A 22047-nucleotide genomic window follows, 5' to 3' on the forward strand; every position below is an offset into this window, starting at 1 on the left:
ATTCTGCCTGCCCCCCCCCCCCCCCCCGGCACACTAGAAATGGACCCACCTAAGGCATGGCGGGGAGAAGCCCCCCCGCTGGTCAGCCACGCCGTCTCTCAGGCCCCTCACATTCACAAACGTTTTGGGCGTGAAGCCAACGGTCCGAGGGAGCTCTGGCCGTCGGTGCTTCGGCCTGGGCAGAGACGCCGGTGGCCGTGACTTGGGTCCCGGCCTGGCTGGACGGCAAGACCTGCTCAGGCGTGCCTTCACTGGTGGGGTTTCAGCCCCCCTTTCTCCGGGCGGCCGTGCAAGACAGCAAACGCCCCACGCGCAAGCAGGGATTGTGGCTGCGTGGGACGCAAGAGCACAGCTGAGGAGGCAGCGGGGCTCCTGCTCCTGGCCCAGCTCCGAATCCAGCTGAGGGCAGCTGCCCGGGGCCTCCGGCAGAGGGAGCCTCTGGTCTCCCGGGTGTCTTTTCGCCTTCTGCCTCCCCCCCACACCAGTTCCTGCTGGTGTCAATTTGGGGGCCACGTCCCAGTTGAGGAACCTGGGCCTCCTCCGGAGCCGGGAAAACTCATCTCTTCGTGGCTTTTTCCGTTTCTCCGGCCATCACATTCCTCAAGACAGGTTGAAAACATGAGGGCAGCTGGGAGCAGGGAAGGCGGCCGAATGCCCAGGGGAACATCGGTGGCTCCAGGCAGGTTTCCAGTAGAGAAATGGAAAGAGAGGCAAAATAAGGGCCGTACACACTTCCCTGGGAGTCAGGCCCATTGAACTGCATGGGTCGTACTTCTGAGTAGGATGGGATTGCGCTGTAAATAGCAGCCAGATAAACAAGAGCAGCAGGGGGCCCTCCTCTCTTCCAGACAAAGAACGCCGAGGACGTTTTCCCTGGGCGCCCTCACCGAAAAGGCCCTGCAGCCCCCGTCACCACCTGCCTAACCCCCAAAGGCAGAGGGATGTGAATGGGCAGCTCTGCGGTTGAACCCCTCCTGGGGAAGGAGGACTCCGGAGAGGGCTGGGTGAAGCAAGACTTCTGCTCCTCTGTGGATGCCTCGGAGGAAATGCCGGTGCCTTCAGGCCCCGGTGGCCGCTGGGCCTGCGTGGTTTCCCCCGTGCAGAGGCCGACTTGTGGCAGAGCGAGTGGCCCACGCGTGCCCCCAGGCGTGCCGCCCCAAGAGAGGCTCTGCTGGGCTTGGGAGGTGCATCGAGAAGCGCTGCAAAGCGCCACTGCCAGCACTTCGCAGGATGAGTGCCGTGCCCTTCCTGTGCTCCCAGGCTGGGCTTGCTTCGCAGGGTTCAGAAACAGGGCGCTGGCTGCCGTTTGCCGTTGGGCTGCGCCAGCGAGAGGCTCCGAGGCCACACCGTGGCTTGGCCTCTGCTGCTGGCGGGGGCGCTGGAGAAGCCTCACTCTCGGTGGCTTCTCTTTCTAAAGACTTGTTATGCTCTCGGTGGTTTATCTTTCTAAAGACTTGTTATTAGCATAACAGTCGATTAGTAAACCTCAGATGGCTGTGGGGAGAGCCGCAAGTTTCGTCGCCGCTGGGGCTCTTGAGTGGTTTTGAAACTGACGCCACGTGCCAAAAACAAAGCCATTGGGCTCGGTGCACCTTGTTTTTCTTGCCCCCCTGCCCCCCACCCGAGGTACAGCTCCGCGGTGGCCCCCCAGGGCGAAGGAGGAAAGCCGTGATTCCAGCGGAGCGAATCCCTGACGGTTCAGCCACAGGCTGGGGGGCTTTCCAGAAGGCCTCGTTCCTCCCTCGCTCCAGCACAACAACGCCTGTCAATTCGTCAACAAGTTTGTGGTTTCATCCAGTTTGGTATCTGTGAGTTCTCTGTGTGTCTGTTTGTGTGTGTGTGTGTGTGTGAGAGAGAGAGAGAGGGAGAGATCTGACACAACGGCCACTTCTGGGGTTTGGTGCAAGCGCAAATGTTCTGGAAAAACCAAGTCCTTTCAGGGAGAGCGCTTGGGGAGCCTACCGTGTGCAGGAGCTCTTCCGTGTTGAAAAGCTCCCACAGAATCACATGCAAACGTGCCAAGAGGCGGGCGGCAGCAGCTGTGGCAGCAACAGGGCACGAAATCCGGTGCCAGTTAGAGAGGGTCTAGAGAAGACATGACCCCCGCTGTCATCCACGGGGGGTGGGTGGGTGGGTGGGGGTGGTTCAGAGAATCAGATGCTCTGTCAACAAGCACACCCAGGAGGGCCATTCCGTCTTCCCTGGCAGGACCGACACGCCAAAGTTTGGCGTGTGCCCCTGGCGCCTGGCGCAACTGGCAGACCTGTGTGCTGGGTGGAACTTGGACCCCCCCTCCCCCAACGCCAAAGAGCACCGCTGGCAGAAACGGGGCGCTCCGAAGCGAGCCGGTCCAAGGCAGGAGCTCCTTCCGGCTCGAAGGGCCAGGGAGGCCCCGTCACGGCTGGGCTCAAAGAGGGAGCTGGGGGCCACCTGGGAACCCCCAAGGCTCCCCTTTCCCCAAGGCAGGGATCGCTGGGGCACGTGGGCTGCAGCTATGGGCAGATCCACAACCACAGAGTTCATCGCTTCTTTTTTCCTTTAAAAAAAAGACACTTAAATCCTGTGGCAAGGAGTTTAAGTCCTGCCAGCCATTCCCCAGGCATTGAGGAGTCACCAGGGGCACTCAGATTTCCCAAACATGACAGGGATGCAGAATTTTATAACCCACCGTCATGCACAACGCCCCACCACCACCACCACCATAACTTGTTTCTTTGGCTTTAAAAACCTGCCTCGTTTCCTCATGCTCACCCATTTTAAAAGATGCAAATTTGACACAATCCTTCCGTAGATGAAGCTGAGCTTCAAACGCAACTCCTTGGGGTGGGGGTGGGGGTGGGGGTGGGCTGGCTGTGACCAGTGTGTGTGTTGTGTGTGTGTGGAGAAAGTCCTGGGGCACACACACCCCCGTTTACTGTAACTCACAACTGACGAGGCTCTTAGCGCGAAGAGGCTCTATCGCTCCCATCTTGATTGTCGGGGAAGATAATGGGACTTTTCTTTAAAAAATAAAACGAAATAAATTACTAAAACACACACAAGGTGTTTTCACCCCCGGGCACCTCTTCTGAGAACCCAGGAGACGCTGCTCCCTGTAAACCGCACACACACGCGCTCCCACCGCTGATGCGAGAGCGCCAGGAGGCAAACGGGCGCGGTCGCACCAGATCCACAGGGGCACAACGGCGCGCACGAGAGGTGGCCCAGGGCCGACGCAGCAGGCGGCACAAAGGCCCACCGCCTTCAGCAGCCTGGACAGGGCCGCGGGGGGCGGGGGAGAGCTTGCGACACCCCAAGCCCCAGCCCACCGCAGACGTTGCGTGCCAGCCTCTGAAAGCCCAGACTTTCCTGGCTGTGCACCTTTTGAGCCTCTAACTCTGTGAAAACCAGCCGCACCTCCAACTGGAAATTGCACGGGTTTGGGCACTGTGTGAAACAACCCTAACATTGCGCGGAGGTCGGAGGAAGAGGAAGAGGAAGAGATTGCCCCAGCGCGTGTTTTCCTCTTCTCAAGGCGCAGGAGCAGGACCCCCCCCCCCCCCCGTGCACAATTCACCCCACAAAGCCCTGCCAGGGTGCGGGTTTGGAGTTTGCGTTCGGCTGCCTTCAGACCGTTCCTCCGCCTCACAAAAACTGAGTGCAGCTCAAATGGAGCTCAGCTGGTTTCCTGACTGAACAGCAGCCCCCCCTCCCGCCCCCCCCCCAGACTTGGTTGCACTGACAAAGTGCCTTTGCTGCAGCCCAGCCCAGCAGCCTGTGAGACTCAAACCTGGAGGGGCAACCACACCTAGTGGATAGAGCCCCGCTTTCTTCTTCTGCAGCAGCAGAAGCAACATTTGGGCCTTTGGGGGTGGGTGCCAGGGGGGCGGTGGGGGGGGATAAAGGGCAAGTTTGTGAGGCAGCCGGTATTGGAAAAGCCCCGTTGCGCTCAGCGGACCTGCTTGTGATTGCACGGTTCGTGTTTTCATTCTTAAGTTTAAGCAGGGAACCGGAGGAAGGGTGTCTCACACCCAGAAAAACCGTTCGAACAGGTGAACCAAAGAAGTGGAACATGCTTGGAATGGCCCCTTCGCCTGGTCTGTTTTCGTTCTGCTCGCTCCCTGCCAAAACGCGTGCCTTGCATTTTTTGCAGCCTCTGTATTTTAAAGGGTTGTTTTGCTGCCAAAGGGAGAGGAATCACCCACGGAGAGGGGAGCAGGTGAGGGCAGCGGGCCAGGAGGCATGGAAAAAGCTCCCCCCCAACACAGCATTGGGGATGCTGGACAGGAGGAGCTACTGAGCCCCTGAGTCTCTGAAGGCCCCGGATGTCGCTGGCGACCAGCAGCTCTCCTGGCCCTGGCTTCCTCTGAGCCGGGGGCTCAGCGCCAGATGGCTTGTGGCCCTCTGTGCCGGTGCCAGAGGAGGAAACAGGGCTAAGAGAGTGTCTCTGGGCACATGCAGAGGGCAACATGCTTGCCCCGCCAACGTGGCTTTTTAAACCGGCTTTCTCCGGGCCAGGTGGGGAGTCCCTGGCCCGAGCCAAGCTGCAAGGAGCCCCCCTCCCACGCGCTCGACCCCTCCGCTGCTCCGGCCACTCTCCTCGCCGGCTGCCCCCTGCCCGCTTTATATACGGCTCCTAAAATATCTCCGCCCTGATAGGACGAGCGAAGGCTGTCATGTTCTCGCCCCTGGCCAATGACAAAGGGCCGCTTCCTGCCCTGCGAAAGATGTTTCCTGTTGATAGTGCGAAGGGCAGCAGCAGCCATCAGGGCTGCCAGCGCGGGCTGGGAACTGGCCCGCCCCCACCGCTCAGACCTGGGAGCCTCACGGCTGGGAGCCCACGGGACCACGTGGGCCTGAGCAAGGGGGAGGGGGCAAAGAAAGGACAAGAGCTGCCCCCTCCGGCAGAACGCCTGTCCTGGCTCAGAGCGACCATTGGCCCCGCGTCCGTCCGTCCCCCTGCGCAGGGCGAATCGGCACCCGAGGCAGAAACACACACGCGTGCGCCAGGCTGGCAGGAAAAACAAAAACATCACGAAACGGGCAAGCGGTTTGCTGCCCTTCCACGGCGTGGCCCCTGGCAGCTCTCGCACGCTGCCTCATGGCAGGGCCGGCCCTGCGAGAGCCGCTCTCGGGCGGAGTGAGGTTTTGTTGCTGCAACTGGATTTTAATCTATGTTGAAAACCGCTCTGATTTCTGTTTGCAGGAAACAATGGCAGTAAACAACGAAGCGCGACGCGTTCCGGAGGCCACAAGCCGGCCGGCTCCCCACTGCCCTGCCCCACCCTGTGCCAGAGAAGGGCTAGCCCTCAAGACATGGGCCTGACCCCACAGCCAAGCTCGGCAAAGGTGTTGGATCTCAGGCTAGAAGGGGAGCAGCGACGGTGGGAAGGCAGGAGCGCCCACAGCACTGCTGCAGCACCGTGGGCCACAAAACGCCCGGCCCAGGCGGCCTGACGAGGCCGGGCAGCAGTCCATCTCCTCCGTAGGGTGGCATCACCGCCTCCGCCTGAGGGCCGCAGTCCGTCCCGGAGGGGCCCAAAGGGAAGCAGTCCGAGGCAGAGAATGAGCCCCCAGGGCACCCCCCACCCGACCCCCGGTCTGAGCTGCAGGCTCTTTCTGCCAGCAATTGCTCAGAAGCTGGGGAACACTACACGGCCGGTGGGCAAGTGAAGGAGGCGGGGCCAGGTGGGTCCCCTGGGCGCCAGGGCGAAGGCAAGGGGTGCTCTCCCTCCTGGGGTTGCGTCCATCCGACCGCAAAGCGCTTCTCTGCAAGGGAGCCCTGAGGCCAGCGGAGGCCACCAAGGAACCGCCGCCTGCTGCTCTGCAGGTGAGAAGAGCTCCCACCCCACGAGTGGGACGGGTGGCGCTTCCCGAACAAACCCACGACCTGGCAGCGGCAATAACGCCACCAGTGCCACCGCCCGGCCAGTGCTGCAGAGGCGCACGGGTCAGGCGCTGTGTCTGCTGCCCCCCAGTGGCCCATCAAAGGCAGGACAGCTGGAGGCGGGGGGGGGGCACCTTGCCAGCGCTGTCACCTGGGCTGCCGCTGCTGCTGCGTTGTGCTGCGAAGCGGCCTCCCGCAGGCAGGAGCCCACGGCCAGCAGGGCCTGCTCCGGCGGGACTCTCTGACTCCAGCTGCCGCTCCCCGGGGTTGGGGGGGAGGAACCTCAGGCGCCGCTGAAGCAGAGCTGGAGCAGGAGGATCCCGCCCCCTCTGTCAGAGTTCCCAAAGGGTGCACATGAGGACGCTAGTCGAAACATGGGACAGCCGTCTACTCAACAAATAAACCTGGTGCCCCTCCAGGTGTGTTGGTCAAAGGGGGCGTTTTGCACACTTACACTAAAAATGGCTGTGAGTTTTCCTTTGCGTTTGGCCACCCCGTCCTGGACCCGTGCTGGATTGGGACACTTAGAGGTCACGGTGGGGGTGGTGGCCTTTGGGGTTGGGAGAAAAGAGAGCATTTGGCACAACACAGGAGCATGTTGCAGAAACCCCCTGGACCGGGGATGGGGGGGGAGCCCGGAGGGTAACGCTGTTGGCTGCGCGGTTTTCTTTGTATTTTCTTCTCTTCTGAGGTGCTTACACACTGCACACAGCAAGAGGTCTATGCCAGCCCACTTAGGGTAATGCTTTATGGAGTTGATGAAGTGGGCTCCAGTCCACAAAAGCCACGATAAATGAGTGTGTGGCTACATTGATATTATTCCCCCACTCACCCACGCCCCCCCCCCCTCTCTGAGGCTGGGAGCATCGCAGTCTTGCTCACGGCCACCCAGGGACAAGTAGGGCTGCTGGTGTTTCCCTGACGGAAGCTGCGTGCCAGGTTGCAGGGACGTGGAAGTGGCAAGGGCCCCCCACCCCCACCCTATGTCCAGCCCCACTATCCCCCCTCCCCCCGCAGATGCAAGGAGGCAGCAAGGAGCCCTTCTCCTGCAAAACGCCTCTTGACCGTCTCCCGTGGCGACGAAATGGAAAGACGCGGCCACCCGTCTCTTGTCCCTAGTTTTGCTTCAGGGTTTAATAACTCAGAGCTCATCCTTAAAATAGGAGACTTAATAATGCTGGAAGATGTCTGTGGCCACGTGCAGAGTATTTAGCGGAACCTGGACAAATCCCAACAATCCAGAAACGTGCCTGTTGGGGTATCCCCAGCTCAGCCAGACCACGGCTTTCCCACGGCTGAGGGAGGCCTGAGCCAGGTGGGCCGTTTCCAGCATGCCTTGTTTATTGCACGCCAGGTGCGCTACACAGCAAGGTATGCCGGCTGTCCGCTCTCTGCCCCACTGAGCTCCCAATCTCCACCCACTTACCCTTTAGAGAGCTCTTTGAGGGCTCATTTTCGAGAGGGGGAGCTCTCCCAGTGCGGTGAAATCTCAGCCCACAGGGCAACAGCCGGATGTTCCACGCATCTCTCTCCCGGGCGCTCTGGGCTGAGCAGAACCTGCCCGGCCTGGGAGCGTCCGAGAGTCGGTCCAGCAGGTGGGCCCAGCCAACGATTGCTGTTCCGCTCTTTCGGAAGCCCCCTTCCCCCGCCCGGCCCCCTTGCCCGGGTTCCCACTTGGGTCTCTGCCACCGCCGCCCCGTGCCTCGGCCTGCTGGCCGGCCCCCCTCCCCCGAGTCCCCCATGTTCCTTCGAACTTTGCCATACAAGGCGATGGGCCACCGTCTCCCCGTTTCCTGGGGGACGGATCCAGTTTCCTCCGGGCTTCCGACCAGAAGTTCCGCTTCTGTTGTTTGGCCCAGGGGCATCTGCGGCAGCCGGAGCGGCTTGGCAGGAGCTGGCAGGAGCGGCTCCCCAGAAGCACAAAACAGCCTCCAACTCCAAAGTGGAAATTGGAGCAGGAGGAGCAGGAGGAGGAACGACGACGGCACCCAGTTGGTTCAGGGACAGCCGCTGGCGGTGGACGGACAGCCGGACGGGGGGCCTAAGGAGGCCTGGGAGCCACCCCTACAGGGCTCAATCCCTCGGAGGGGCCTTCCTCCAAGTCCCAGATCTGTTTTGGGTTGCTTATTCCCTGGTGCATCAAGGGCACTTTGCACATGCTTACGGGCATGCTTTAGTTTATAACTGCTTTGTAGGCTGGGCCTGCCAAGAACAGGCCAGCCCAGTGTGGCAAAGGCTGCGTGTGCCCAGTGTGGGTGAGTGAGGTGAGCCTCGGATGTCTCCTCTTCACGGGAGGGGGAACGCGTCCGTGGGGCTGGGCCCGGTCGGTCGAAGCGTACAGACGTTTCTGACAGGCCCGCCTCTGGCCCGGGGCTTTTTTCTAAAGACCGAGACTTGCGAGAGAATCCAGGCTGAAGCGGAGAGCGCGTTGCGCCAACGGCTCGAGGGCCCCACCGAAGGACGCAAGAGGAGCCTGGGCCAACGGTGCAACGTAGCCAAGGGCTGCGGAACAGTCCTGGGGCAAGAAGGGCCCCCTCTTCGCCTCAGGGCACGCGCAGAACAGGCTGTGGGGCCCGAGGGCCTCCTCCGGCTGCAGCAAACCGCATCCTTTCAGGAGCTCCCTCTTGGCCCCAGGAGGTGCTGGTGCTATTTCGAAGTGGGGAGGCTGCCCTGCCACAGCCGTGCCCTTGGACTCTTGGAGGCAGCTCAAAAGCAGGCAGTGCCACGAAGGAGCGTGGCTCAGGGAGGCGCTTCTTCTCCCACCCACCCCGGCCCATGGCCTCTGCCCAGGCTCGTGTCCTCTCCACAAAGTCCCACTCCCGGGGGATACGCTGGCTTCATTCTGGCCCGGGGGCGCCCGCTTCGTGCCTTTCCAAGGCCTGGCCATGTCCCGGGCTCCACGGCTCGGCAGCGGCTGGCGGGCTGCTGCTGTGTCCGGCCCGGGCGTCTTGCTTTTGCTCCTGCCGGAAAGTTAAAAATGGAAACAGCGCTTTTCTCTCTTGAATGAAGCCAAGCCCCAAATAAGGCCATGACCGAGTGCTAAAGATTCCTCCACTGACGGCCTCCCAGCTTATCTCTTCGAAAGGTTGCCTGCACACGGCCAGGGGGCCACCAGGGACGTGAGCCGCGTCCAGCCCAGCTGGGAGGTTCCAGCAGGGCTTAAAACCACCTCGGACGGACCGGGGCTGGCCTTTGTTCCTCTCCCCTCCGCAGAAGCACCGCCGGCCAGGCCGCCTTCCCAGCGCCGAGATGGAGGCCATCAAGAAGAAGATGCAGATGCTGAAGCTGGACAAGGAGAACGCCATCGACCGTGCGGAGCAGGCCGAAGCCGACAAGAAGGCCGCCGAGGACAAGTGCAAGCAGGTGGCGGGGCAGAGGGCGAGGCGGAGGCGGAGGCTGGCTGTGGGGGGAGCCGGGGGGGGGGCAAGGCCGCCACTGCGCTGCTGGGATGTCCGGAGGGTATTGCTGGCTGTCCCACTCCCCGGAAAGCGCTGCTGAGCCAGGGGGCCATGCACGAGGCGCTGAGAGAGCGAGGGCTCGCGGCCGACAGGCATTTCTGGCACACTCCCAGGCGTGCCCGTGCAGGAGCCAGTCCCGGGGTGTCCAGGGGGGCAGACGCTCCGCAGGCCGGCAGGGCCAGGGTTGCCGGGAGCTGCGATGCGGTTGCCGCTCGCCTGCTCTGGCCCTCTGGCTGCTGCTCACGAGAAGCTGCTCTTGAAGGACCACAAGCTTCCATCAGGCAGGAAGCGGGGAGTCACTTTGAGCTCCTCCCTCCCATGGAGCCCCCCAATCGCCCAAGCCAAAGGACCGGGGAGAGACGCAGCCGCCGCCCCCCCCCCCGGTCTCCGTGGATGCCGATGAGGTCATGGCTGGAGGGGATTAGGAGGGGCTTATTTGCAGCCCTCCGCACCCGAGGCGGAGCACGGACCGTGCGCTGCCGGGGTTTAGCATTGACCTTTGGGCCCGGGCCGCTTGCCCTCCGCAGCACAACAGGCCGGGCAGCGGGCGGAGCAGTCACAGCTGAGCCACGAACCGAGCAGGGCTCCTGGGGTCCGCTGACCCGGTCACAAACCCTCACCTTCACGCAGAACAGCAGAGGACCCGTGGGTGGCTGTTCGTGCAGAGACCCGCACAGACCACCCATGCAGGCGGGCTGTGCGGTGCCCCACTGTTACTCTGACGACGGCCTGGGGAAGGGGGCCCGGCGTGGCTCTCCGGTTGGACTCGACGGCCTCCTAGGCCCCTTCCGACTCTACGATTCCCTGCTTCTAAGGGGCAGCGTGCTGGCTGGGTCCCATAAGACGCGCCCGGCGGTTCCGAGCGGGCGCCTGTCTCTCCGGTGCACAGGTGCTTTGGGGGAGGGCGTTAGAATCATAGAATTGGAAGGGGCCTCTAAGGCCATCGAGTCCAACCCCCTGCTCGATGCAGCAATCCACCCTCAAGCAGGCCTTTGGGGCCCTGGGCCACCTTGCTGAACCCCAGCCGGGAGTGGTGCGGGAGGGACGCTCCGTCCCCCCTGAGCTGAGAGGGCGGTGCGTGGGTGGGTGGGTGGGTGGCGCGACCGGCCCGGGATGGCATGCGCCCAAGAGCAGGGCTGCATTCCTCCCTGCCACGGCTGCTCGCTATCACCCACCACCCGCAAGATAGCTGGCATTCCCTGCAGCAGGGCCAGGGGCTGGCTCCCGGCACAGGCAGGCCGCTATAAATAGCTGCTTCCCGAAAGCCCCCTGGGTTCGTGAGGGGAGGGGGCCGAGGGGGGTTCTGGGGCCACGGCCAGGCACATCCCTCCGCCACGGCCCAGGGGGCGTGGACCGTTTGTCCTGGGGAGGCGTGGCTGCCTGTCCAAAGGCTTCCTACTGGAGATGCTGGCTGGGCTGGAGAAACAGATGTGCCTGTTGACGCTTTGGGGAGGGGCTTGGCCTGAGGAGAGCCACGGGGGCAGTGGGGGGGCGCGCGTTGCCTGCCCCCAAATGGCCTAGGAACACCCTGGGGGCGCCAGAGGGCAACCAGGCTGGCTTTTTCTCCAGGGCAGATTTTTGATGGCAAGAGAACCGACGGAAGCAAAGGGGGAGGGGAATGCAAGGGAGTGTGTGTGTGGGGGGGGATGCTTGGGGGGAGGGCTGAAGTCTCCCCCCTCTCCACCCCCGGAGTCGTGGAACTCACTGCTGTGATTGCCCCCCCCCCACTTCCTGGTGGGCAGGCGGGGTGGGGTGGGGGGCAGGGGCTGCTGGGCACCAGGACTGGAGCAGAGGAGAGAGAGAAGCAAAGAAGGACCCTGGTAGCCAGGGCATGCAGGTGTCTGCAAAAGCAAGCCCTACTCCTGCGTAAGTGTGCTTAGGGTCATGCGGGGAGCCATCGCCCACTCCCCACCCCTCCCCAGCCCTGGGGGGCTCCCGCTATGGCGCAATGCTAATGAATTAGCCGTGGTATTTATCAAGAAGGGCCCCATCACCCCCAGGGCCAGAAAGCAGAGGAGCGGCGGGGCACCCTTGGCTGAGCTCGTGAGAAGGGGGTGTTTAGGTGGACAGTGAGGACTAGCCACTTGAGAGGCCGAAGTGAGGTGGGGCTGGGCTGGCGGGAGGCACGGGGGGGGGCAGGACAGAGGGGTGTCAGCAGGGCCGAAGGGTCTTCCTCGCCCACCTGCCCGCCCACTCAGGCCCGGCTGTGCTCTCTGGGCAGGTGGAGGATGAGCTGGTGGCCCTGCAGAAGAAGCTCAAGGGGACCGAGGATGAGCTGGACAAGTACTCGGAGGCGCTCAAGGACGCCCAGGAGAAGCTGGAGCAGGCCGAGAAGAAGGCCACCGACGTACGTTTGCCCGCGGCGGCTCCCGGGGCTGGCGTGCATGCCAGGGGGTCTCCCACGCCATCTCCACGTCCCTGCTCTGGAGCGCCATCTGCTGCTGCCGCTGCTCGCAAGCGCCCTGCCGCTGTGGGGATCCCAAGCGCTTCAGCCTGAGCAGCAGCGGTGGCCGGGACGTCCGCCCAGCCACCCGGGCGGCCCGCGGAAGCCCACCCCCCGGCACTGCGCACCTCCCGGAGGCTGCCAGCCAGCGGGGCTCCCCGAAGGCGTGCAACAGACTCTGAGGCTTCTGCGCCCGCTCCGACCCGATCCAGCGGCCGTTTCCCTGCTGCCGGCTGCCCCGGCTCCGGGCGGGCGAGGGTTTGCCTGGCAAGGCAGTACGGGATGGGCCCTGAAGAAGCCCGGCAGGGAGAAGGAGGGCCGCTTCTTCGGCCCAGGCCCGGCGGCGCCACGCCACCCCTCGCTGCCTGGGGCTGGCGGACCCACGTGTGCCCCCTCGCCTCCGCCTGCAGCCTCGCTGGAGGTGGTGGGGCACAGGACCCACTCTGCTCTTGCGTGGCTCCCAGGAGGGAAAGGGCACCACGCCTGCCCCCAGCGCTGGGCTCACCTTGGGGAAGGGATGGGCAGCCGAGCTCCTCGGCGATGCCAGAGGGGGAGGAGCCGTGCCCCGGCCTCTCGGGGTCCGTCCGCCTGGGGCCCCGACCCGCAGCTGCCGGCCACTCATCACGGCCCGGGAGGCAAGGCTGCCGCTCACCCTGTCCACGGCCAGGGCTGGGCTTCCCTCTCCCTGAGGCTGCCAGGGGGGCCTTTGGCCCGAGGAAGAGGAAGGCACTGGGCCGCTCCGGGTGGCGGTGGGGGCTCTGCCTTGGCCGTCTTCCTGCTGCCGCGGGGCCCTTTCCCCACACGCCTGTGTGAGTGGAACCAGCCGTGGGCCAGGTGCCCTGTGCCGCCGAGGTGCCTGCGGTCCTGCAATCCCGGCATCTCCCCCTTCCCTCCCTCCCTCCCTCCCTCCCTCCCTCCCTCCGTCCCTCCGATGCAGGCTGAAGCCGAGGTGGCTGCCCTGAATCGCCGCATCCAGCTGGTGGAAGAGGAGCTGGATCGGGCCCAGGAGCGCTTGGCCACCGCCCTGCAGAAGCTGGAGGAGGCCGAGAAGGCGGCCGATGAGAGCGAGAGGTGGGGAGGCAGCGGGGGACGGTCGGGGAGGGCCAGGGCTGGGCCGTCCCCTGCTCGCCTCTCCCTGAGGTGGCGCTGATCTGGGCTGAGGGGGGCCCAGCCGGGGCCTCGGGCAGGGCCACCCAGGGGCTGCCCAGCAGCGGCCTCCGCCAGGGCCTTGACCCGCCTCTCCCGCGTCCCCCGCAGAGGGATGAAGGTGATTGAGAACCGAGCCATGAAGGATGAGGAGAAGATGGAAATCCAGGAGATGCAGCTGAAGGAAGCCAAGCACATCGCTGAGGAGGCTGACCGGAAGTACGAGGAGGTGAGCTGGGCAGCCGTGCTGGGGGGCTCTCTGGGAATGGGGGGGCCTGAGCAGGAGCAGGCACTCAAGTGAAAGCCTCCCCCCCCCCCGGTGTCCTTTGGAGATACCTGCTGGGCAGGTAGGAAGTCCCAGGTCCAGTTGCCGTCTCCTCCGCATGAAAAGGCCCTCAGGGCAGAGAAGAGCCTGGCTCTTCCTGCGGCCCCCAGCGGAAGGGGCACCCCTGGGGCTGGAGCGCCCCCACCCCATTCAAAGGTCCCTTCGGCGGTGTGTTCCAGTCCTCCGTTGCAAACGGGCCGCCTTTGGGCTTCAGCTAAAATGCCCCCCACCCTCCGATGGCGGTGCTGAGGGGGACGTCAGCCCTCGTCTCGCTGCCTCCCCGTCTCTGCTTCTGAAATGCTACCAGTGGGGAAAGGGCCCAGAGCTCCGCGCAAGCAAGAGCTCCGAGTTCAAAGCATTCTGTCAATATATTTTATTGTCGTCATCATTCAGTCCCCGGCGGCGTCTCCGTGTCGGGCCGGGAAGGCAGGGTCCGGCCCTGTCCGAGGCTCCGGAGAGCCTGATCCAGGACAAGGCAGGAGGCGCTCCCCTCGGACCTGGGCCGCTCAGGGCACCCTCTGAGGGTTGATGCTTTCTGCTCCTTGCAGGTGGCCCGGAAACTGGTCATCCTGGAGGGAGAGCTGGAGCGAGCGGAGGAGCGTGCCGAGGTCTCTGAGCTGTGAGTGGCCGTCGGTCGCTGGTGGGCCTGGGGCAGAGGAGCCGGCTGGGGCGGGCGGAGCCAGGCCCGATCCCAGGGCCAGGCCAGGCGGAGCCTCCCTGCCGCTCGAGCCTCGTCGCTTTCGGCGGTGCCGGAACGCGCCTCGATTGTGGCAGCAGCGATCCTGGTGCTGCTTTGGAAGGCGCTGGGCGGTTTGTGGGCCTCGCCCTGTCGTCGAAGGAGTGGCGCAGCCGAGGGTCTGCCCTGAGCATCACGCGCTGCAGGTGGGGCTCCGGAGCCGGCTGAGCGAAGGAGCCACGCTGCTGCGCGTGGCCAGTCTGGCGAATCCTAGCTGAAGGGGGACTCGGTGCCTGCAAAGGCAGCCGCTGAGGTTCCGGCCGGGGCTCTGGGATGACGGCCCATGAAGAGCCCCCAGGCTGCCTCTGTGGCCCTTGCCCATAAGTAGCGGGGGGCCAGGGGGCTCGTGGAGGAGGGGCAGCAGCGGACTGACGGCCTCCTTTCCCTGCACATAGGAAGTGCAGCGACCTGGAGGAAGAGCTGAAGAACGTCACCAACAACCTGAAGTCTCTCGAGGCCCAGTCGGAGAAGGTGGGGGGCTCTCCCTGGGCACAGAAGCTGCCGGGGGCGGGCGGGGGGCTCTGGGTCTCCTGCCAAGCAGCTGGGGAGATTTGCCTGCCTCCCACCTGCTATTTTCTGCATGGTGGCAGTTGGATGCCTCTGTTTTGTATACAGCTGTCTCTCCACCCACCCAGCCTATGTGTCCTGCATACTGTGGGGAAGAGCGTGGTCAGGGCAGTGCCACGGACATGGTAGTGCCTTGAGGGTTCCCTGTTGCTGAGGCCCAGAGGCTCCCGAGCCCCTTGGGGCAATGCATCCTTCGTTGACCTTTGGGGGATGATGGGACCCTCTTCTCTCTCAGCGGGAAGAAGCTTCCGCCCAGGCTGTGGGCTGCCTGCTTGGCCCTCTGCGGCGACCAGGGTCTCCAGCTAGTCCCACGTCCCAGAAGTGCTCTGAGTCTCACGTCAGACCCAGGAGACGGAGGACGGCCAGCTGCCCCCCTCTCCATGCGGAAGGGTTGGAGGCTTTGGCACCCCTCCGTGGCGAGCGGGAGAGGGTGCGCTGGCGTAGGGCTCCCCGCCCGCGGCAGTGTTCCCAAAGCCCTGCCCTGCCCGCCTCCTTCCTCTCCCTTTGTAGCCTCTAGCCCAGCTCTTTTGCTCCGTTTCTCACCCCCTTTGCCTTGCAATTTCCCCCTCCCTGCCGGCCTTTGACTTCATTTCTCCCCCTTCGCCTGGCTCTTTCGCTCCCTCTTTGCCTCGTGATTTCTCTCATCCTCACAACTCTCTCCCCTGACCCTTTTCGCTCACTTTTAACCAGCCCCCTCGGCAACCGACTGGCCACATCCTTCGTGGGAGCCATTTTGTGGTGGTGCTCACCCACAACAGTGGGCCCTCATTTGCATGCAAGGAATGAGGGGCTCTGGGGAGGCTGTGCCGCCCCTGGGTTCTGTTGCAGGGTTCGCCCTTCTTTTCCTCCATCCATGAGAATGACCCGCTTTGACCCGCTTTCACAGTACTCTGAGAAGGAGGACAAGTATGAAGAGGAAATCAAGGTGCTGACTGACAAGCTGAAGGAGGTGAGGTGGCTGCTCTCAGGTGCTGCTTTTGGGGGTGGGGGTGGGGCGTGTTCCGTGGCCACCTCCTTTTCCTTGCTTCAATGTCTGCCTTTAGGCTGAAACGCGGGCAGAGTTTGCAGAGAGAACGGTGGCCAAGCTGGAGAAGACCATCGATGACCTGGAAGGTACGGGATGGACTTCTGGAGGTTCGGGGGTCAAATGCGGTAGCGCCAGAGGCTCCCGCAGATCAGTGCACCAATGGCTGCCTTGTGGCCATTGAGCGAAATGGTTCCCAGAAGCATCGTGGTGGTGGCGGTGGTGGCTTTCCCCCTACGAAGGAGTCGGGTAGGAGTCTTGCCTGCAGCGTCGAGACTCGACAGCGTGCGGCTTGGCTGAGAGCGACAGATGGGAGCCACGGAGTGGCTAGTTCAGACCTCTCACCTGAGCCATTAACCCAGCTGGAGGGTCGTACTCAAGCTGCCCACTGCTCAACAACATGCAGTGGGCAGAGGACCGCCTGGCCCACCGTGCAGGGTTGTGCTGAGGTTTCCTGGAACATTCAATGCAGTGCGGTGACCACGGTGACGCTCACTACACTGCTGAGATCCTTTGCAAAACTTTCCTGTTGCATGTTTGTGTGAGATCTCGGCAGCCTTTTATTATTAATATCCTTCCTGTCCTCTCCCTCTTCCTTCTCTCTCTCTCTCTCTCTCTCTCTCCTTCCCCTTCATCTCTTCCATCTCTGCTGTGCTTCGGTTTCCGGGGTCTCGCTCGACATTTCTCGCCATCCTGTCTCTGCCCCGCAGACGAGCTGTACGCGCAAAAGCTGAAGTACAAAGCCATCAGCGAGGAGCTGGACCACGCGCTCAATGACATGACGTCACTGTAGACCGGGGAGGGGGGAGGGGGCGCTCTGCCCAGCCGGCTCTCCTTACCTGCTCAGGCGCTGCAGATGCCTTTGCCTGTGTGCTGCCTTCACGCATTGCCTCTTTCTCTGCCTTTTTCTTTTCATTCAATTAAAACACACTGCCTCTTCTTTAGTGCTTTCTCTCGCTGCTTTTGTCTCGTGCTTGTAAGGCACACCTGGATCATAGCCAAGCAGAAGGGGGTCGTCTGCTTCCCTGTGACCCTGCCCATGAAGCCAGACCGGTTGTGGCAGAAGGGATAGCAGGGGCCGCTGCCCCAAAGGACCAGGTCCCCGAAATACAGCAAGCCACAGACAGGAGCCAAGAGGACCCGTAAGGAGATCTGAGGTGGGTGTCGTTGCGGTAAAAAAATGGCAGTGCAACAGTAATGCAGGAGGTCTACGTAAGCATCGACCACAAAACCCTGTCAGGCTGGACTTGTACCAAAACCGAAACCCTAAAAGTATCATAAAATGGTTACGGAATCTGAGCTGGGGATGAAATGGGAACAGTGGCAGTGGTCCGTGAAAGTTGCCGAAGCCTCCCGTGTTACTGTTGTCCTGCTGCGCTGACGTTTTCTCACCAGCAGTGACGCCCACCCGATACCTTCGTGCCTCGAAGGGCTGCGGCTTGCTGTCGGACAGGGATTGGGGCCTCACCCGGTCAGCCACTGGGATCCACCCCACCAGTCTGGCCCTTGCGTGGTTCTCCTGAATCTCTCCCCAGCCTGGCGCCCTCCAGGTGTGGCATCCGCTCCAGCACACCTGGAGGCTACTGAAGGTGGGGGGGGCTCCAGCGTCCGCCGCTTCGCACGTCTACCTCCCAGCCCCAAGGCGCCCACATGGCGGCCCTTTAAAGGAACGCATCAGGCACAAGGGCAGCTTGTGCTCATGGGGTGTGTGTGTGTTGTTTTTTAGACAGCCCAGGCCAGCGTTGCAGTGTGAAACAGATGGGCCACGTTCTTTGAAGTCAGTTTTCCTTAAAGAAACTCTCTCCCAGAAAAAGTTGTTCACACAAGAGAACTTGACTTTGCATCAAACCCTCAGCGAATTTGGCAGCATCTCCATGTGTGGGGAAGCGTCCAGACACACACACACACACACCAGCCACCCTTTTGGGGCACAAATTAAACCTCTTTTTGTTCTTTCCCTGCCATTTAGAGTGGCATGCTGTGGAGCTGGGACAGCTTTCCCCATGCCTTGTTTATGGGGTGGGGGGAGGGTCATTCCCAAGGGTCTGGGCTCTCTGGCACACCCAGACACGCAGGACGGAAGGCACGGCCTGTATTGAAGTCAAGTAAGCTACGCCTTCCGCAGGCAGACTAAGGGATTTAAGTATGGTCATGGCCACGTCTAGTATTACAGAAATGTGCGGATAAACCCCTGTAGCCAAGTTCATAAAAGACTTCTTGTGTTGTGATGGGGAAATGCCTGCTTTTTTTTTTTACTTCTGTATTTACTACATTTCACAAGGTGGGGGAAAATGACAGAAATGAATTCATATCACAGCTTTCAATCCAGGTGAGCGGCTCCTGCTAATGTGACTGTAGTAGTAAATGTGACTGTATAGTAGTAAAATTATACTACTATAATTTTAGTAGTAGCTTTGCGTACCCACATGCCAGGTGCCCTTAATTCACAAATAGCGAGTGGAATTCCAGCATCTAACCCAGGGATGCAGGAGGTGCTGGGGCAAGCAGGGAAGACGACGCTGCCTGACCTGAACTGGTCTGGACAATGCTGAGGACCACGAGAGGCCCCGCCCCCTGTACCGCCCTGTCCTGAAAGCCAGACCCAGAACTGCCAAGGACCACCTCCCTCCATGCGTGGCTCCCTGCTGGTATTTTTGACTATGGCTTCCATCAGCCCCGGCCAGGCGCAGTCCTGATCCTGGATAGTTTCCAGCAACTCTTTGAACCCCTTTTGCTCACACACCTTGCCCCCACCCCCTCCAAGGGGTATTTGGCACCCAGCTAAACACCCATTTGTTTCCAGATCAGTGCAGACAGCAGGGCTCCTGTGCAACCGGCCTGCAGGCAGGTGAAATGCAGCGACTGCCTTGCTGCCCCACTTGCTGGAGGCGTCGTTCTGCCTGCTGGATGATGCTTTGATTTTTTCTTCAGCAGCTTGTCCTCCCCACAATTAACTGCAAATTGAGGGTGTTTTGCTTACTAGCACCCATAATTGCCCCACAATAGGTCGTCAGTGATTCAAAATGTAACACAGAATTAAACACAGATGTTGGGCAGCCAGGATGGTGCTGACCTGTTAGAGCCTGCTGCACAGAAGCAGCTTCTGCCGGCGCCTCAGTTTAAAACAACAAAAACACCACCCTGTGCCATCCTGACAATGGCAGCAGACACATATTTCTCTAAATGGCCAAACCAGGCCCAGGCTGCTGTTGCTCAAGTTGCAAACACCCCCTCCACACACGTGCCATCCGTCGCACACGCGTGTATTTCAGCGGTCAGGCTAGAACGTACTTGGGGAGAGGGAGAAGGGACTTTCCATCTTCATCGTGTGTTGTTTTCGCCAATAAAATCCTGCACAAGCCAGACATTTCACATTTGTCCTTCGTTTGTCTATAATTAGCTATTTAAAACTTAGTTTTAAAATACAACCGAACAGGATAGCTGAACAGCTTCCATTTACATGAAGCACGTTAAGGAGGCAAACAGCGCATCTCTCTTAAAAAGAAGAGCTGAATCAGGAACAAGGTATAGACAACAAGCACGGCGTGGGGCCAAAAAAGACCTCCAGTCTGGAGCCTCTAAGCCATCCGCTGACTTCTGCATCAGAAGGGGGGTGGGGGGATAAAATAAACGCTCATTTAGTCCAGCTGACTTTTGGGATGTCATAATGTTCTGTTAAAGTGTCCAGGTGCCGATTAAAATCCTAGGAGGGGAAAAAAGAAGAAAAATACAAATTTGAGTACAACAGGAGCAACTTTAGGATTTTTCATCTCAGAACGCAGAAAAACATAACATATTTAAATATACTTCCGTTACCTTAAATAGATCTAAAAAGGAACAATATGTCAGAAACGGCAACAACAACAAGAATAATATTTTTACCCGCCTCTCCACTTGGATTGAGGCAAGGAACAACAGTGAATATAAAACACATTAAAAACTGCATAGAAACATAGTATACATGATTAAAACATCCTTAAATCATCCTAAAAACACTCTAAAATTCCGCTGGATAGGCCAGCCAGAATAGATCAATCTTTATTACTTTTTTAAAATGCTAAAAGACTGTCAAGCTGACAAATCTCCTCCGGCAGGCCATTCCTATGGAAAGAAGATACAACCGAGCTGGCTGGGGCCTACTCCCAAGTAAATGGATGCAGGAGGGCAGCCAAAAAGGCCCACACCGCCAAGGTAGTCCAAACACACAGACCCATCTGCAAGACTGCCTGCTGTTGGCTCTTGACCCTCCTCACTCTGTGAACCCACTTCTTGACTGTGGCCCACATGCTTCTCTTTGGCAGTGAACAAACTGCCTCAACTGGCTGAGATGTCAAACATCTGGCAATCTGCACGTTCCGCTTATCTAACGCTTCCCTGCTTGCCGGCCCAGCAATCACTACCGACACTTGGGCATCTCCGTGTTGTTTCCCGGGGGAGAGCGAGCTTTCATCCCACCCCTGCTACTTCCGGGAAGTCTCAGATCTATCAAAAATGCGTATTGGCACCAGGTGACAGCCGGTCACCCAGGACGTGGCAGACTGGCGATTGAGAACCGGAGACGAGTTGGGGAGCTTCTCTCTGCAAGGCGCTACAGCTCCCCACAGAAACGACGTTTTGCTTTAGTAGCCGTTCAGAGCACTAGAGAGGGAGATTTGTAGCCCAGGTCTACATAAGAAGTAACTCAAAGTTCCCTCCCTGCAGTGCCCCTCCCTCGGGCAACTTTGACTTCTTTACCCACGCGTAAGACTGCTGCTGGGATCCCTCACCCACTCTTTGGGGCTTCCTCCTGCCAATGGGCTTCATGTGGTGCAAGGGGGCGGGGGGGGGGCTTCCCTTCGGTCCTCTGCAAAATCCCCTCCTCTCTTCTCTTCTCTCCTCCCCTGCCATTTCAGGCAGGCGTTGGGCAAGGCTCCCCTAACCCTTGGCCAGGGAGCCCCTTACCTCGACTCTCTGCTTGTGCGTCTTGGAGGCTTTCTTCAGGATCCGTTCTATTTTCTGCAGGACAGAAAGAGAGAGGGTGGGTGGCTGTGGCTCCCCCAGGCCCCCGTCTCTCCCCAGGCCAGCCCCCCTCCCTCCCTCCCTCCCTCCCCCCTCCGACCCAGGCCCTTTACCCGCTTCTCCTGCATCTTCTCGAAGGCCAGCTGCGCCGGGGTGCGCTTGTCCAGGGCCCGCTTCTCCTCCTCCTCTTCCTCCTCCTGATTCTTGCTGCTCACAATCTGGTCCACGATCTTACTCTTCTCCTTGTCTTTCTTCTTCTTCCTGCAAAGCGGCAGCGGTCAGCAGCCCCGTCGTGACCCCAGGAGGGGGCGGAAACTGCGAGGCCCAGAGAGAGCGGCAGGGAGGGAAGCAGGGAGGGGGCAGGGCACTAACCCCCGGGCGCCCCCCGACCCCCCCCTCTCCGCGGCTTCAGGCAGGGGCTTTGCCCGCCCTCCCCTCCCCCTCCCCCTCCCTGGGACCGAGGCCTTCTGCCGCCCAAAGGGCCTCCTCGCCCACCCCGCCTTCCCCTCACCGCTTCCCCGCGGGCGCCACTCCGGCGCCGCCCTTCAGGCGCAGAGGACCCCGCTGGGCGGCCTCGTACTCCGACGACATCGCGCCCTCTCCTCCTCCTCCTCCTCCTCCTCTCGGCTTCCTGGGGGCGGGGGCGGGCCCCGGCCAACACTTCCGGGGCGGCGGGTAGCCAATCGGAAGCTCAGCAGTTTTTCCTCCCACGGAGAGGGAAATCCTAGAGCGGCCCCCGACAGGCCTTGGCGTCCCCAGAGGGAAGGAGACGCGAAGTGGCGCGGAGGCCACAGCGAGCGATGCGCGCGCGGCGTTAAAAAGCGGGAAACGACGCCCGTGGCGCTACGGGCCGCGGCCGGGGCCAAATCCAGCTCGCCGGCAGGCTTGAGCTCAGTCCCGGTGGCGCCTCCGGAGCGAGCGGGCGGGCGGGCGGGTGTCCCGTGTGAGGGCCGCTTTTGCGTCATCCGTACGTTGGCGCGTCCGGGCCCCCCGCCCGCCTTGGCCTTGGCCTTGACTGCAGGGCTGCCGTGAGCGCCCCGGGAGCTTCCCGCCCCGCCCCCGCCACTCCGGGCCTGCCTGAGCGGCTGCTGGGTCGCCTCAGTGGGGACGGAGGAGGAGGAGGAGGGAGGGAGGGGGGCTCCCAGTGGGGGCTCCCTCTCCTCCCCTCCCTCCCCCCCACTTCACGAGGGCCGGGGCCGCCCCCTCCTCCGGAGCTGGGCCTCTGCGGGGCGCGTGTGGGCCTGCCCCCCCTGCCAGAGCTCCGGGCCCCCCTTTCCCTCGGGCCCACGCGGGGCGTGTGGTGGCCGGTTCCCCGCCCCCTTCTCCCCCCCCCCCCGGCTGGATCTGGTCGTTGTTCTTTGGCTTGTTTGCCTGAAGAGTTCGTGACTTCGGGGGGGGGGAGGGAGGGGGGCTGGGCCCGGGACCCCGATGCTGAAGCCCTGGGTCGCCGGGGCCCCTCCTCGAGCTCCCTCCGCCTCCCGCCC

General features: G+C 61.7%; 3 protein-coding genes across 3 annotated transcripts in view; 2 read left to right on the plus strand and 1 right to left on the minus strand.

The window, feature by feature from the left end:
• The window catches only part of AP1M1 (adaptor related protein complex 1 subunit mu 1), a 70539-nt gene that overhangs the window by 29209 nt on the left and 19283 nt on the right, over positions 1 to 22047 (plus strand). The window lies entirely within an intron of this gene.
• TPM4 (tropomyosin 4) lies at positions 9073 to 16358 on the plus strand. The gene is made up of 9 exons (XM_063147237.1): positions 9073 to 9229; positions 11546 to 11671; positions 12705 to 12838; positions 13025 to 13142; positions 13787 to 13857; positions 14370 to 14445; positions 15428 to 15490; positions 15585 to 15654; positions 16276 to 16358. The coding sequence occupies exons 1-9, from the start codon at positions 9116 to 9118 to the stop codon at positions 16356 to 16358; spliced, it is 855 nt and encodes a 284-aa protein (XP_063003307.1). The 5' UTR covers positions 9073 to 9115.
• On the minus strand, positions 18933 to 21189 carry FAM32A (family with sequence similarity 32 member A). The gene is made up of 4 exons (XM_063147238.1): positions 21075 to 21189; positions 20677 to 20824; positions 20507 to 20560; positions 18933 to 19268 (listed from the first exon to the last, which is right to left on the minus strand). Exons 1-4 carry the CDS (start codon positions 21152 to 21154, stop codon positions 19200 to 19202), a joined length of 351 nt encoding a protein of 116 aa, XP_063003308.1. The 5' UTR covers positions 21155 to 21189; the 3' UTR covers positions 18933 to 19199.

Source organism: Elgaria multicarinata, chromosome 23, assembly GCF_023053635.1.
Source record: "Elgaria multicarinata webbii isolate HBS135686 ecotype San Diego chromosome 23, rElgMul1.1.pri, whole genome shotgun sequence".
NCBI lineage: Eukaryota > Metazoa > Chordata > Lepidosauria > Squamata > Anguidae > Elgaria > Elgaria multicarinata.